Source organism: Rhinatrema bivittatum, chromosome 5, assembly GCF_901001135.1.
Source record: "Rhinatrema bivittatum chromosome 5, aRhiBiv1.1, whole genome shotgun sequence".
Taxonomy (NCBI): Eukaryota; Metazoa; Chordata; class Amphibia; order Gymnophiona; family Rhinatrematidae; genus Rhinatrema; species Rhinatrema bivittatum.
The window spans coordinates 111,275,203-111,291,714 of NC_042619.1; the positions used below are offsets into that span (position 1 = coordinate 111,275,203).

The following is a 16,512-nucleotide window of genomic DNA, read 5'->3' on the forward strand; positions in this document are numbered from 1 at the left end:
ACCTCCTATTAGGAAAACAGAACAAGCCAAGCTTCTATAGATCCCCACACAGAAATAATTATAAAGCTATACTAATAAATGTTACAAAACAACTGATGAACAATTAAAAACTCATAACAATTATTAAAAATTGTCCAAATATCAATAAAATATTTCAAAACAGCAGACACATCACATAATACCCAATAATTAAAATGGCAGTCAATCAAGAAAAATGAGCTTAAAAAGCACCTTTACTTACACTCACCAGCAACTCTCCTAGCCTTTCCCTTGCAGGCCAATGGCACACACCAGAAGCAGCAGTGGCTGCTGAAGCTCTCTCCTCATGATTCTCTTCCTTAGGGCCCACAACCTGTCACTCATACACACCAGTCGCCTCCCTAACCAGTCTCTCTTCCTCCCACACACACCAATAACCTCCCTGACTAGTCTCTCTCTCTCTCACACACACACACACACACACCAGTCATCTCTCTGACCAGTCTCTCTTCCTCACACACACACCAGTCACCTTCCTCACCAGTCTCTGTCTCTCATACATACACCAGTCACCTCCCTGACCAGTCTGCCTCTCTCACACACCAGTCACCACCCTGACCAGTCTCTGTCTTTCACGCACACACCATTCACCTCCCTGACCATCTCTCACACACACACACCAGTCATCTTCCTGACTAGTCTCTGTCTCTCACACACATGTCATGTCCCTGACCAGTCTCTGTCTCTCACACAGAAACACATCACCTCCTTGAGCAGTCTTACAAAAACACATCACCTCCAACCAGTCTCTCAATCACACACATGCTCTCTCAGTTACATACAAGCTCTCAATCATACACAAATACTCTTGCTCCCATTCTACCACACACACACCCACAAAGCTTCTACTCACACACCCAGGCACCCATTCTACCACACACATACACAAAGCTGCCACTCACACACCCAGGTACCCATTCTACCACACACACACAAAGCTGCCACTGACACACCCAGGCACTCATTCTACCTCATACACAAGCTCTCACTCACATGCCCAGGCACCCATTCTACCACACACACACACACACAAAGCATCTACTCACACACCCAGGCACCCATTCTACCACACACACACACACAAAGCTGCTAGTCACGCACCCAGGCACTCATTCTACCTCATACACAAGCTCTCACTCACATGCCCAGGCACCCATTCTACCACACTCACACACAAAGCATCTACTCACACACCCAGGCATCCATTCTACCACACACACACACACACACACACACACAAAGCTGCCACTCACACACATAAGAACATAAGAACATAAGAAAATGCCATACTGGGTCAGACCAAGGGTCCATCAAGCCCAGCATCCTGTTTCCAACAGTGGCCAATCCAGGCCATAAGAACCTGGCACCTGGCCATAAGAACACCCAGGCACCCATTCTACCACACACACAAAGCTGCCATTCACACACATACACACACAAAAAGCTGCCCTTCACATACACACACAAGCAAATTTCCTCTCTCCCGTGGAGACTCTTCTCATTGTTTGGCCCAATAAGCCTGGCCTGGCCTCCGGCGGTGGAAAGCAGCATCACTCTGCTTTTCAGCCCCCACCGACCTGGCCTCTGGGCGGCAAGCAGCGTCTCTCTGCTCTTCAGCCACCATTGGCCTGGCCTCTGGCAGCGGCACGCAACTTTACTCCGCTACCAACTGCATCGGCCTACTGGGGAAGACTGATCCCCTGAAAGGCCAATCTCCACCTGGGGTGAAGGGAAGTAACTGGGGCAGTGAGACACCGGGAGCCGCGACACACCTGCTTGTGCTTGACGACACACTGGTGTCTCGCGACATACCAGTTGAGAATTGCTGCTTTAGACTTCACTATCATATGTATATAGAAAAATTGGTTGAAAGAGGCTATCAAATAATTGTTTGACTGGGAGGTTGAAACTGTCTGGTTTTCTTTTTAAATTGCACAGAAAGACCTTTAGAATTTTTCTTATTGTATCTTTTATACCAATTTAATGGCAGGGGGTGTGATATGTAAATGTTACTTTGGCTTGCCCTCCTCCATTCTTGGCTTGCTCCCCTTTTGCCACCCCAAATATTTCTGTCTAAAGACACTGCTGCATAAGGTACCAGTACACTTTGCACCTGGGTTTTGTGTGGGTGAAATTTAAATAGAAAATAGCACTTTTTGATTAGAAAATACAATGCATACAAAATAGTTTTCCTATGTAAGAACATAAGATATGTTGTGTTCTGCGGCCTTGGCAGACCACGACCACGGCCCCCTACCTTGCTCGCGGCGTTCCTCCACCACGGGAGCCCTGGGGGAGGGCTCTGACTCAGGCCGTCGCGTCAGCGTGGCCCTCAGTGCTGCTCGCTGCAGGGGGAGCTGTCCTGCTCCCCCCTCACGGCGTCCAGCGGCATCTCTCCTCTGCGGGGGAAATCAAAGATGGCTGCCGCCATCTTTAGGCGTGAGGCCATGCCTCCTTTACTAATTTAAAGGGACCTGATCCCTTTAACCAGCTACACCTGTTCTTGATCAGCCTGAGCAGGGGAAGTATAAAGGGAAGCTTCCTCTGCTTATTCAGTGACTTGGCAACGTCCTCCAGCGCTGTCTAGTCTGCTTGCTTCGGTGACTTCCTTGAGCTTTGGATCTTGTTCCTGTTTCGTCTTGGTGTTCCCGGTTCCTGACTTCGGATTGGCTTATGGTGATTCTCTGGTGTGTGACTTCGGACTGACAAGTGGTGATCCCTCAGTGTGTGACCTCGGACTGGTGAGCGACGACCCTCTGGCTCTCGACTTAGGACTCCTTCTAGACTACCGTCTCCAAAGGCCCACCTAAGTCCCAGCATTCTGGGTCCCTAAGGGCTCCTCCCGGGGGGACCACGGGCTTCCAGGGCGAAGCTCCAGTCAGCCCTTGCACTGATACCTTGACCTCTCAAAGGTCCGCCTAAGTCCCAGCGGTCTGAGTCCCTACGGGCTCCTCTTGGGAGGATCGCAGACTTCCAGTGGTGAAGACACAGCTCCTCTTCTTGTCTCTTCATCCACCTCCGCAGTCACCTCAGTCTCCAGTGCCGAGAGTCAGCTGGTCCCGTCTTCTGCTCTGCCTCGACACCCGACGAGAGCACCTACGGATCTTCCAAAAGGTATACCATCCTCCCATCGGCCAAGGGTTCACAAGCCTGAGCATAAGATATTGCCAAGTCCATGGACCCGGCAGAGGCATCCACCCGCCAGGCCATTCCGGGAATGGCCCAGCGCCTGGTGGACCAGCAAAAAAACCTGGATGCCCTGGTTTCCTCAGTACAGAGCTTAAACCAGTGTTTCGATGCGTTGGGTCCTATAAACCCTTCGCTGCCCTCTCCGCCTATGGCTTCTGGGGGTCGGCCGGTAATCCGCCTGCTCACACCGCCACGGTTCTCTGGGGATCCTCGGGCCTGCAGGGATTTCATGAACCAGTGCAACATGCACTTCCGCCTGCAGGCCGCCTTCTTTCCAGATGACATCACCAAGACCACCTTTATCCTGGCTCTTCTTGAAGGGAATGCCCTAGAGTGGGCTTCCCCTCTGTGGGAAAGGGACGATCCCGTTCTAAGGAACCTCAGGGAGTTTTGGGAGTTGTTCCGGATAAACTTCGGAGATCTGACTCAAGAAGTTTCGGCAGGCCCGAGACTGCTGCAGTTACGTCAACGCTCGAGGACATTGGCGGAATACGCCATAGACCTTCGGGCCCTCTCTTCGGAGCTCGGCTTGGGCTCCAAATGCCTCCACACTATCTTCTATCAGGGGCTGAGTCCCCAAATTAAAGACGAGCTCACGGGACGAGAGATACCGAGATCCTTGAACGCCTTGATCGACTTGGCAGGCTGCATAGATCGGCGCCATCAGGAGCACCACCAAGAGGCCCAGACGACATCTAAAGCCGCAACTCCGTCCAGACACCCTCGGCATTTGCCCTTGCCCAAGGGTAGGTCGGGAACCTCCCGATCTCTACCCGATGAACCCATGGAAGTGGGATGTGGGAAATTGTCCTCTCGCGAACGCCATCAACGAATAAAGAAGGACCTCTGTTTTTATTGAGGCACAGTGGGCCACCGGATAGCTGTATGCCCTGCGCGATCGGAAAACTTTCATGCCTAGGACCTGGGGGAGGTCTCTTCCTAGGCTCATCTTCATCAGCACCTCCATTAACGTTACCAGTGGCGCTAACGTCACCAGTGGGTGAGTTTCATACGTTATCCCTGGTCGACTCAGGCGCCGGCGGCAACTTCATAATGCAAAAATTGGTGGAGCACCTGAAATTTCCACTGGCCCGTATCCCAGCTCTTCTGGTCATCTCTTCTATTCAAGGGAGACCCCTCCCGGGTCGAGTGACCCACATCACAGAATCCACCCAGTTAAGGGCTGGGCTCCTTCATCGTGAAGAGATGGCGTTCCACGTCCTGGAGCATTCGATTCACCCGGTAGTCTTGAGCCTTCCGTGGTTCCAGGAACACGGCCCCCAGTTTGACTGGAAGACTTTACAGCTGACCCGTTGGGGTCCGGGCTGTCATGGTAAATGCCTTCAATCAGTAATCCCAGTCTCCTGCTCCGTGGCCTCCACCAGTCTTCCAGGCCTGCCGGCCCCCTATGCCTCATATGCAGATGTGTTCTCGAAGCAAAAGGCCGAGATTCTTCCACCTCATCGATCCTTCGATTGTGTCATCAACCTCCTCCCTAGCACCGAGCCTCCTCGAGGTCGCACCTACTCCCTCTCACCTGCAGAGACGCAGGCCATGAATGAGTATATCAGAGAAAACTTGGAGAGGGGCTCAATTCGGAAGTCAAAGTCCCCCGCAGACTACCGGGGCTTGAATGCTATAACGGTCAAGGACCATTATCCCTTGCCTCTCATCTCTGAGCTCTTTGACCGGCTACAAGGTGCGAGGATCTTTTCCAAGTTTGACCTCCGAGGGGCTTACAACCTCATTCGAATTAAGGAGGGTGATGAATGGAAGACAGCCTTCAATACCTGAGACTGCCACTATGAGTATTTGGTGATGCCGTTCGGGCTCTGTAATGCCCCCGCAGTATTCCAGAATACCATGAATGAGATACTCCTCAACCTCTTGTACCAGTGCGTGGTTGTATATTTAGATGACATCTTGATTCTCTCCGACACTCTGGCTGCCCACCGCCGGCATGTTGTCCAAGTTTTACAATGCCTCAGGGAACGTAAGTTGTATACGAAGCTTGAAAAGTGCCTGTTTGAGCAGGAGCCTCTTCCCTTCCTGGGATATATAGTCTCCAGTCAGGGATTCCACATGGATCCGCAAAAGCTAAGAGCCGTTTGGGAATGGTCACAGTCGTCAGGGCTCAAGGCACTCCAAATGTTTCTGGGCTTCGCAAACTATTACCGGTCTTTTATCCCTCACTATGCGTCCATCGTTGCCCCGATGACAGCCCTGACCCGGAAAGGCGCGGATCCCAAAAGGTGGCCTCCGGGAGCAGAGGCCGCCTTTCGTCGTCTCAAGGAGGCATTCATGCAACAACCATGCCTTCGGCATCCGGATCCACAGCGACCATTTTTTATCAAGGTGGATGCATCCTCAGAGGGAGTAGGGGCCGTCCTCAGCCAGGCCTCTGAAGGCCATAAGCTACGTCCGTGTGCCTTCCTCTCCCACCAGTTCTCGCCTGCTGAGCGGAACTATGCCATTGGTGACAAGGAGCTCTTGGCCATCAAGGTGGCCTTAGAAGAGTGGTGCCCATGGCTGGAGGGGGCACAACACCAGTTTACGGTCTTCACAGACCACAAGAATTTAGAGTACTTGCACCAGGCACAACGACTCAACCCACGACAAGCCCGGTGGGCCCTGTTCTTCACCCGTTTCAATTTTATCCTCCGATACAGACTGGCTGGGAAGAATGTTAAGGCTGATGCCCTATCACAGGTATTTAATTCAACGGAAGGTTCTGAGGAACCACAATATATCATTGAGCCATCCCGTATCCTCCTGTCTGCTACCACAACCATTACACCCGGGAAAACTTTAGTTCCACCACGCTTGCGGACAAAATGCTGGCATGGGCTCACGATTCCCACTGTTCCAGCCACCCAGGGCAATCCCGCAAGTTGCAGACCCTGCGTCGGTACTACTGGTGGCCAAAGGTAGATAAGGATGTCCGGGCTTATGTGGAGTCCTGCCAGACCTGTGCTCGCCACAAGAGGATCTCCGGTTCGACTCCAGGCTTACTTCAGCCATTACCTGCGCCTTCTGAGTCGTGGACCCATGTGGCAACTGACTTTGTGGTGGACCTGCCACTATCCAATGGCAACACGGTAATATGGGTGGTTGTCGACCGCTTTAGCAAGATGTCACACTTCATGCCTTTTCCAGGATTGCCGTCCGTACCACAGCTGGCACAGCTGTTCGTCCAGCACATCTTCAGGCTTCACGGCTTACCGAAAGGCATCCTGTCGGGTCGAGGACCGCAATATACCGCCAAATTCTGGAGGGCTCTCTGCCAGAAATTCGACGTCACCCTAGATTACACGTCCGCATACCATCCACAGACCAATGGTCTTGCAGAGAGAACAAACCAGACTTTGAAACAATTCCTTCGTCTGTATGTCAATGAGAAACAGGATGACTGGGCTAGCCTGCTACCCTGGGCCGCATTTGCGCTAAATTCACATATCTCCGCGGCTACGGGATCCTCCCCGTTTCAGATAGTGTATGGGAAACAGCCACATCCACCACTGCCTGTTCCCATCACAGTTACATCCCCGATAGCTCAACTCTCCGCTGATGAGTTGCACCGCCTGTGGATATCCACGCAACATGCCCTGATCAAGGCAGGCCAGGCAGCTAAAAGATAAGCTGACCAGTGCAGAAGGCCATAGCCGCCTCTCAAGCTGGGCCAGAAGGTTTGGTTAAGCATGCAGTTCATCCGCTTGAAGCTGCCCTCATCGTGACTGGCCCCGCGATTCATCGGGCCGTTCCCCATCATCCGACAGGTGGGTGCTGTCTCATATCAACTTCATCTTCCCCCGTCTCTCAAGATTCACAACACGTTCCACATCTCCCTCCTGAAGCCTCTGGTATTATTGTGGCCTTCCAGCACGCCTCCGACCCCTCAACCTGTTGCCTCCGAAGATAACCTCACCTATCAGGTCCGAGAGGTCTTAGATGTGAGGAAACACAGGAAAAAGTGGGAGTACCTGATAGCGTAGGAGGGTTTTGGCCCTGAAGAAAACTCCTCGAAGTCATTGGCTAACATCCTGGACTGGAATTTGTTGGAGCAGTTCCACAAAGATCACCCGGCTAAACCCAGGCCTCCGGGGAAGCACCCTAAAGAGGGGGGTACTGTTGTGTTCCGTGGCCATGTCAGACCACAACCATGGCCCCCTACCTTGCCCGCGGCATTCCTCCACCACGGGAGCCCCGGGGGAGGGCTCTGACTCGGGCCGTCGCGTCAGCAAGGCCCTCAGTGCTGCTCACTGCAGGGGTAGCCGTCCTGCTCCCCCCTCGTGGAGTCCAGCGGTGTCTCTCCTCTGCGGGGGAAATCAAAGATGGCCGTCGCCGCCATCCTTAGGCACGAGGCCGCACCTCCTTTACTAATTTAAAGGGACCTGATCCCTTTAACCAGCTTCACCTGTTCTTGATCAGCCTGAGCAGGGGAAGTATAAAGGGAAGCTTCCTCTGCTCATTCAGTGACTTGGCAACGTCCTCCAGCGCTGTCTAGTCTGCTTGCTTCGGTGAGTTCCTTGAGCTTTGGATCTTGTTCCTGTTTCATCTTGATGCTCCCGGTTCCTGACTTCGGATTGGCTTACGGTGATTCTCTGGTGTGTGACTTCGGATTGGCAAGCGGTGATTCTCTGGTGTGTGACTTCGGACTGGCAAGTGGTGATCCCTCAGTGTGTGACCTCGGACTGGTGAGCGACGACCCTCTGGCTCTCGACCTAGGACTCCTTCTAGACTACCGTCTCCAAGGGCCCACCTAAGTCCCAGCAGTCCGGGTCCCTATGGGCTCCTCCCGGGAGGACCGTGGGCTTCCAAGGCAAAGCTCCAGTCAGCACTTGCACCGATACCTTGACCTCTCAAAGGTCCGCCTAAGTCCCAGCGGTCTGGGTCCCTACTGGTTACTCCTGGGGGGATCACGGACTTCCAGTGGTGAAGACACAGCTCCTCTTCTCGTCTCTTCATCCACCTCCGCAGTCACCTCAGTCTCCAGTGTCGAGGGTCAGCTGGTCCCGTCTTCTGCTCTGCCTCGCCACCCGACGAGAGAACCTACGGATCTTCCGAAAGGTATACCATCCTCCCGTCGGCCAAGGGTTCACAAGCCTGAGCATAACAAGATATGCTATACTGGGTCAGATCCAGGGTCTATCAAGTCCAGTATCCTGTCTCCAACAGTGGCCAATCCAAGTCCACAAGTACCTGGCAAGTACCCAAAATTAAATAGCTCCCATGCTACTAATGTCGGCAAAATGCAGTGGCTATTCTCTATTGATTAATGGCAGTTTATGGACTTCTCTTCCAGGAACTTATTCAAACCTTTTTTTAAACCTAGCTACACTAACTGCTTTAACTACATCCTCTGGCAATGAATTCCAGAGCTTAATTGTGCATTAAGTGAAAAATAATGTTCTCTGATTTGTTTTAAATGTGTTACTTGCTAATTCATGGAGTGCTCCTTAGTCTTTGTATTATCTGAAAGAGTGAATAATTCTTTCACATTTACCCATTCAAGTCCTTTCATGATTTTGTAGACCTCTATCATATCCCCTCTCAGCCATCTCTTCTCCAAGCTGAACAGTCTTACAGATCTGCCTATTGAGCTAAAAGTGCAGATGTTATGGAAGTCTGTGTATACTTTTAGCTGGATCAAGAAAGGGCAATTTTCAGGCAGTCAATATACCTGTGTAAATTGCCATTTACCCAGGAAAATGGCTTTGAACATTGCCCCATATGGTGGTATCTCTAGACAGAATTATTTGGGGGGGTGATGGGGGGGGGGGGGCACAAGCCAAAGTAACATTTCCACAAATCACACCCATTCCCACAGCAGTCTATTATTTTAAATTGTTACCATAATATGATGGCACATGAGTAATTTAAAATCTATACCACCCATATTTCTCTTTCATCATGCCCTTCTGTAAACCATTGTTATGGTTACTTAACTTAACGATGGTATAGAAAATTGTTTAAATAAATAAATAAATAAAAATACCTTAAACTGCAAGACACTTTGGGTCTGATTTTAAAAAGCATTTACATGCGTAAATCTGGGTTTTACGCATGTAAATGCACTTTACTCGAGTAAGTGGGCTTTTGAAAATTGCTACAATATATGCCATTGAATCGTCCATAGGATTTATTCGCATAAGTGCACTTTACATGAGTAAATGGCTTTTGAAAATTGCTACAATAGTAGTTACATTTATGCGCGTAACTCCTTTGAAAATTACCCCCTTTGTGAAGTTAAACAAAACCCTGACAAAAAAATAAAAAATAAACCATCCCTGCATTATTATAACACCACACATGCCAGAATTAAACAGCAAAAATCCTAACTAGGAATGACAGCATTGTAATATTACACTGGATCTGGAACAATATATCTTTTATGTATAAAACATAACAAGTTGTACTGCAACAGATCCTTACAGAAGCTATACATTAGCAGAATCCCTCACTTCAGTCACACATGCAGAACACAGACCCTCAACAAAAGCAGAATAAAGTAACTATAAAGTATGCAAACTGAACTGGAAAACCACAACAAGCCAGACTCTGCATGCAGTGCAACACTGGAAAAAAAGAACTATCACTATTCTTCATAAAACATCAAGCATTAAAATCAAGAAATATAAAGCATCAATCACAATAGTAAAACTATACTCATAAAAATAATGCATTTTTCAAAACAATTGATGAATTGAATATCCAAAATTTCCCAAACACCAATAAAATATTTCAAATTGGTAAACACATCAAACACCGCACACTAATTAAAACAAATGAGGATTTAAAAAATTAATCTCTCCATATCTGGGATCTTTTGATGCATCTGGGATGCCTTGAGGTTGTTATGGATTAGTAGAGGAGGGGAGGGGATGGTACAGTCATTTCTCTCAAACACACGCACACACACAATCACACACACAACCTCTAACACTCAGACATACACATGCACACACATACACAGCCTCACAAACATACGTACACAGCCACACACACACAGCATTCTCAAATACAAACACAGCCTCTCTCACTCTCTCTCTCTCACGCACACACACACACATACATACAGCTTCTCTCTCCCACATAAACACACAGCTTTTCTCTCCAAAACATACATAAACACACACACACACACAGCAACACACAAACAGATCCTCTGTCACGCACACCTATACAAATTCTCTGTCACTCACTCACACACACACACACATACCAACACATACCCAGCTTCCCTCTCTCTCTCTCACATCACACATAGTCTTCCCACTCACACATATACACACACAGACACATACATATGCACATCCTCTCTCGAACACACACACACTCACATATACACACACCCTCTCCCTCTCTTCTGGGCCTCTTCTTCATCCACCAGTGGGATAGGGGTCTGCTGGCAGTAGCCAAGTGTTCTCTCTCTATTATCAGCCACCAGTGGGATGGAGTCTGTTCATGGCTTTCAGGTAGCCACTCTTTTCTTTTTGGCTGCCTTGGGATGGGCTTTGCAGTGGCCTGCTTGATTCTCTATCTTCAGCCATTAGAGGACGAGGGTCTGCTGGTGACCGTTGGATCCCATCTCACTTCTCTTTGTTCATCATGGGATGGGTTCTGGGGCAGCCTGCCAAGTTTCTCTCTATCTTCAACCATCAATGGGATGGGGTCTGCTAATGGCTGCTGGATCCCATTTCATTGTTCTTCAGCCACACATGATGAGTTCCACGGCAGCCAACAGGGTCCTCTTATGTTTGCGGGGAGAAGGCAATGCCACTCTTCTAAATCTATCATAGTTATGGTCCAGTGGGTGGCAGCAGAAGTCATTTTTAAGCAACATCATCTGTTGCTGATAAGGGGCCGTCTCCCACAGCAGTAGGAGATGACATTTGCTTAAATGTGACTTCTATTGCCAGCTGGGGAGTGAGAGATCTAGATTTAAAGGTCTGCTGCTGATGGTACTCTATCTCTGCATCAGATCAGGGAAGGAGCTTGGCTTATCCCTGCTCAATCTAATGTATAAATCTGGGGTAGCAATCCATTTTTTGGGGGTGACACTTGCCACCCCATGGCAACACCTTTGCCTCCATAGTAATCTTCCTTCCTTCTATTTACATAGTTCAGTTGATATGCCCACTACCACATTTCTCAGAATTAGTAGACTTGTACTTTGAAAAATAATTATTGATGATCCACTTCAAATATATCAGCCAGTTCAATGCTGATATCTGTCAAATTTCTACTCACTCCTCTCTTAAGGCTCGATTTTAAAAGGGCCACGTGCGTAAATTTTGGGGATTATGCACATTGCCAGGCCTTGCTCGTGCTGAACACATTTTACAACAGGCCCAGCCATGCGCATAACCCCCGTTAGATGCCAAAATGCCGGGCCTGCTGAAAACGGCGGCCCAGAGGGCGTGGTCTGGGTAGGGAGGGGTGGGAGGCAGGTCAGGACAGCACCATATAAAAGAAAAGATTAGGGTCTAGGTAGGGTTAAGTCAGGGGTCAGGGAGGAGAGGGGAAAAGAAAGGAAGGGTTGGGTTAGGGGTAGGGAATTTTCCTCCCAGTCCGCTCCTTAATAGGAGCGGATTGGAAGGGAACTGGGGACTGGCTGATTGTGTCGCCACACGTAAGTTATAAAATTCCACCCCCGTGCGCGGGAGTTGCAGGCCGCCCACACATGCACATGCAGATTTTAAAATCTGGCGCACATGTGCACGCGACCATTGGATTTTATAACATGTGTGTGCCGGTGCACACATGTATAAAATCAGCGCATCCATGTGACCATGCTGGGAACCGTGCGCACATGGATACACAGGCATGCGGGTCTTAAAATCAACCCCTTACTGTATTTAGTGTTTTATATAATGCAGGGGTAGGCAAATCTGGTCCTGGAGTGCCACAAACAGGTCTGATTTTCAGGATATCCACATGAAATGTGCATGAGATATATTTGCATACAATGGAGGCAGTGCAAACCAGACCTATTTGTGGCATTCTAGGACTGGCGTTACCTACCTAAATATAATGCAATTCTTATAGGGCTATCCGAAAGGGAAAGAATAAAATATCCAGGGATATATTAACTACAATGGACAGACTAGAGAGAAGAATAGAAATCCTAGTTAAAGTAAACGACTTTAAAAATGAAAAGGAATAAAAGTAGATGAAAAAATGCAGAAAACTTTCAGAGGTAATGGAATATATTTTAATAACGTACTTAATATGCCTGTAGAAGACACTGCTGTTTTAATATCCATTAATCTTAACTCTGACAGAATTGGTACCTATTTGTTCATAAAGCATTATAGATAATCAGATGGTAACAGGATATACTACCTGATATTGATGATGTCTTCTCAAATTATCAGCTGCACGTCTCTGAAATAAAACAGTATCAAAAAGTTAAATATTTAAGAGAGACAAATTCTCATAAATTGTACCAAAGGTATTTAATGCCCTTAAATTTATATTTTCTTTTGTTTGCTCTCTCTTTCTGATTTAGTCCCTCATCTTCCAACTTGTAGCTTCTATAGTGACTCGCAACCATTGTTTTCTAGACCCTCTCCCACCTTACCCTGATAGTTAACCCTATGCCTCATTTTTAGAGCCTAAGCACAAACAATTTATCCACAGCCCCCAGTTTTCTGCAACAACTCAGGGGTTAGAAAATCTGTGGCAAAGTTTCTGAAATTTTGCCACTAAATCTGCAGCATTTTTACATGAATTAGCATATTAAATGATGTAAAATTGCCTGTACAAATATGTGGAGAAAAATAAATATGTACAACTTATATGCATATATTTTTTCCTGCATTTCAGAGGCATTCTGGGGTGGGGGAAGGATCTGAGTAGAGCTGGACTTACATGCATACTTTTTAGATTTATAAAGTGTATGTGAAAATTCAAGTCTAAATGTACATTGGTAGATTTCCCAGGATAATGTTAAAAAAAAAAAAAAAAGAATGTGCATTTTTTTCACTTTGAAAATTAGTATGAAAGACTGTGGATATAAAATAGATACCCTTAGATTTTATACTGGCTAAAAATTACCCCCAAAGTTAAGAGGAAGGGAGGTTAGAAGAACAGAATGTGGGTCATTGTTTTCAAATATTCTTACAAGGAGGAAGAAGGGTAGAGTAATATACCATAGAACATTTTTTAAATGATTTTGACAGTCAGGAGGGAGGGATCATATGGGAATAGACTGTGGGGCACTTTTTGCAATTATTAAAGTTGGGATGGAGGGCATAGTAATCAGGCTGTGGGGCACTTTTTTTTTTTTTTTTTTTTTTACAATTTATAGAAGGAAGAAAGAGAGGGAGGGAAGGAGCAAGAATTGACAGCCAAATTTGGGCCTGCTCTTGCAGCAACTAGATTTGGCCAGACAAGTTAGTAAGCTAGCACTGAAATTCAGTGCTAACTCCCTAACTTTCTTACTGAACCCTACCAAATCCTGCCTTCAGGCCTACCTTGAATTTGAGTGGATACATTTAGTCACCTAGTTAAGTTTTTGGTTAAATTTAGCCAGTTAGCCAGGTCAATTTTCAAAGGCTTTAATCTAGTAAGTTATGTCCTTAATTAACTGGTTACACCCCTTTGAACATTGACCTCTAAGCCTTTACGGCAACTGAGAAATCATGGTAAAGGTTGCTACCATGGCCTACAGTAAGATAACCATGGCCACAAATTCAAATATGGAAATGAGTATGACCTATTTCGGCATTCAGCCCTTAAGTACTAAACTGTAGTAGAAAGTATGGCATTTGATACAGATTTTTTAAGTCAGAAAATGTTTCACCTGGAAAGTGGTATTAGATTGATACGACATGAAGTTCAGTTCAGAAATGTCAGAATCACTTCTTTCCCTAACTTGAAGCCTGTGTTGATCCTCTGGTTGTAGCAGCAAAGGGATGAAGAAAGCAGAGAAACAAAGATGGAAAGAAAGACAGAAGGGGTATAATGCAAGAGGGTAAAATTAGGGGGGAGTGGATATCAGAGAGGAAGGCTGAGAAAAATGGGTGAGAGCAAAGAAAGAGTGAGAAACTCTTGAACAGCAAAGGAGTCAGAAGGCATGACCTCAGCAAGCTCTACAGCTAAAGAGATCATGCAGGCAGGACAGAGCCAGGTATCCTAGACCAAACAATGCTGGGCTATGCTTTCAACCTGTTTCCATCCCAGAACAGCCTTCAGTTTTTCCTCTATGGTCCTGAGTTATTTGGACCATAGTTTCCATCTTCCTGTCCTTATTTATGTATTAAAAATGTATAAGGCGAAAGCACAAAGAGAGAGCGGAGTAGGAAGCACACACATTTAGGTAATAAGCAGCAAAATAATGTGCGGCAAATAATTATACTGGGCAATAACAGTTTAACAAGCAAAATAGTTTTTTATTCTGTTTGGGCACACATCGATTGTGCACAAGTATTCAATACCACAATAGACCAATGCTTATAGTTGGGGTCTTCCAACTATAAGCATTGATGAAATGACCTGATGTTAGGGTCTTCCAACTATAAGCATTGGTCTATTGTGGTATTGAATACTTGTGCTGCACAATCGATGTGTGCACAAACAGAATAAAAAACTATTTTGCTTGTTAAACTGTTATTGCCCAGTATAATTATTTGCTGTACATTATTTTGTTGCTAGTTAAAAATTTATAAAGCATCTATCAACATTTCTAGGTGATTTTCATATTAACATTCATAATCAGGCTAGTAAGAACAAACAGTAAAACAATAAAACACTTAAAATAATAAAACAATTTTAAAAAACATCGTAAACATCAGGTCATTTCATCAATTAAAGGCACTTGCTGCTATATATTTAACAATCACAAAACACAGCTTAATGCATACCATTACCCTTAACTGCGTCCTTAGCAACCACAATGTTTAAAGATTAAAGACTTGCTTAAATAAAATGGTCTTTAACATTTTCCTAAATTTGGTAGTGATTACCTCCCTTTATAATAATTGTGGCAATGCTTTCCATAACAGGGGACCTTGCACATAAAACAAATACTCTCACAATTCATCAAGTCAAGCAATTCTAAAAGGAGGAACGTCCAGAAGGGCCTATGATACAGACTTTAATGTCCTAATTGGTCGGTACAGTTTGAGATCCACATTAAAACCTGGAGGGAGAAAACCATTTATTCCCTTAAATACAAGCATGATGATATTTAATATAACCCTCCAAATTACCAGTAGTCAGTGATATTTGATCAATGTGCATTATGGTATAGAGGAGACCAAGATATAATGCATTACACAATAATGGATGAGATTACCAATGAATGTACTGTGATTTTTAAATCCACAACTGTTGTTTGAAAAACGAGTTTTTCACAACTTGCTTTACATGTGGTCAGAATGACAACTTGTTATCCATTACTACACCCAAATTCCTTGGTAAGTGCAGCTAATATTTGAGATCGCTTTAGGCAGTGATCCTCTATAATTCTTGAACTTCTGCTTGTTGTGGTCAGCAGTATCCTGGAATGCCCTCAAATTTCAGCAAAACAGGGGATTCAACACTGAGCAAATAGAATGACTGAAAGATGTTATACTGGTTGGGTAATGGCCATTGAAGCTGGTTTTGAAACATAACATAGCCAATTTTCAGCCAATTTAAGGCTTCTAAGTTAGTGTAAACTAAGAATAAGATTCAAGGGTTTTTTTTCACTATTTTGGTATATTAGACTATACATACAGTTGGTAACTTTCAAACTGGCAAAAGAGTACACATTTGCGTACATACATTGGACCGCACCCAGGAACATGGACATTTATAACATATGCAAGCATATGTGTGCATGATATAAAATAGCCTGGTCATGAACACATGTGCGCCAAGTTTTAAGTGGGCGGGGGCATGTGACTGTAAATCCTGCTTCTATGGCATAAACTGTGGAATTTTAAAAGGCAGAGCTCCTGTTATTATTTGTGATAGTTGTGGGTGGATCTTTGGGCCAGTGGCAGATGACCACGCCCACGGGAAAGATCCCGAGAGGACCACCGGTCAGGCTCAGAGTTGGGAGACAGACACACACAAGTTCTTTTATTAAACTGCTTTTGGAAACCACCAGAGGTGGCAGTAGTGAGCTGGAGAAGCCCGACTGGGCTGTAGTCCCTCAGGCACTGGAACAGTGATCCCAGGAAGGCTGAGCTGTAGAAAAACTGAGATTAGTGAGTAGGCAGAGTTCAGGAACAGAACCTTGATGGTACACTCACATGATATCCTCTTAGAACAGCCCAGGAGCTGGAATGAAGT

At 46.3% G+C, this 16,512-nt stretch overlaps 1 protein-coding gene across 1 annotated transcript in view; it reads right to left on the minus strand.

Moving 5' to 3' along the window:
* TRPC4 (transient receptor potential cation channel subfamily C member 4) overlaps positions 1-16,512 on the minus strand; it is a 544,275-nt gene that overhangs the window by 9,219 nt on the left and 518,544 nt on the right. The window contains 1 exon segment of the mRNA XM_029602745.1: positions 12,574-12,615. Within this exon segment, the coding sequence (XP_029458605.1) occupies positions 12,574-12,615 (42 nt within the window).